Source organism: Merops nubicus, unplaced genomic scaffold (genome assembly GCF_000691845.1).
Source record: "Merops nubicus isolate BGI_N331 unplaced genomic scaffold, ASM69184v1 scaffold11846, whole genome shotgun sequence".
In the NCBI taxonomy this organism is placed as follows: Eukaryota; Metazoa; Chordata; class Aves; order Coraciiformes; family Meropidae; genus Merops; species Merops nubicus.
The window spans coordinates 2,599-3,469 of NW_008612981.1; the positions used below are offsets into that span (position 1 = coordinate 2,599).

Sequence of the window (871 nt, forward strand, 5' to 3'; positions counted from 1 at the left end):
GACCTGGAGATGAAGAGGAAGCAGCCAGCCAGGAGCAGGCCCTGAAGGGTGGCCTGAAAATCACTCAGCTTGACCCCTTCCAGGTAGAGGACGCTCTGGGTGTAGGCGAGGATGAGGGCGTTGAGGGCCAGGATCTTGAACATCTGCAGGGTGGTCACCAGCGTGCAGCGACCCTGCTTGATCACGTGGCAGACTGCAGGGCAGGGGCAGCAGAGTTTGGGGGGGAACCAAAAAGTCCCCCCAGTCCCCTCCTTCCCTGGAAGTGGACCCCTCGCTGCTGCTGTCCCCACCCCATTGCTGTCCCCACCCCAAGGAACCCCCTTCCAAGGGTTGGTCCACACAGGAAGGTGGTAAGGACATGGATTTGGGGGGTTTCTCCCCAGCCCACACCTTCTGTCTTGGCTGCTTTCAAATCTAGACTTCTTCCCTTTGGGGAATGTGGACACGAGGAGATCACAGCACCCTGGAATCACTAGAAGAGCTTGGAGCTCCTCAAGTCCAACCTCCAACAGCACCAGGAACTCCCAACCCGTGTCCCTCACCCCACATCGCCACGGCTTGGGAACCCCTCCAGGGGTGGGGACTCCACCACTGCCCTGGGCAGCCTGGCACAGCCCTGGGGCCCAACTTCAACCTCCCCTGGGGCAACTTGAGGCCGGTTCCTGCAGCAGACACTTACTGCACTGGATGGAGGAGAGCTTGGAGGTGAAGGGGGCAGCGATGCTGGCATCACCCAGCTTCACAACAGGCACACGCTCCTCCTCCAGATCCTTCAGCACCTGACTGATCCTCTCCTGCAGCAGAGCACAGGGAGAGGCAGATGGACACCTCGGTGTCACAGAACCCCAGAGATGTGGGGCTGGAAGGGACC

At 60.6% G+C, this 871-nt stretch overlaps 1 protein-coding gene across 1 annotated transcript in view; it reads right to left on the reverse strand.

The window, feature by feature from the left end:
- The window catches only part of LOC103774342 (manganese-transporting ATPase 13A1-like), a gene marked incomplete at both ends in the record, with an annotated part of 3,311 nt that extends 2,517 nt beyond the window's left edge, over window positions 1-794 (reverse strand). The window contains 2 exons of the mRNA XM_008941741.1: window positions 2-193; window positions 680-794. Coding sequence (XP_008939989.1) covers window positions 2-193; window positions 680-794 — 307 coding nt within the window. The remainder of the gene's footprint in view (window position 1; window positions 194-679) is intronic.
- Between the last annotated feature and the right edge of the window lie 77 nt (window positions 795-871).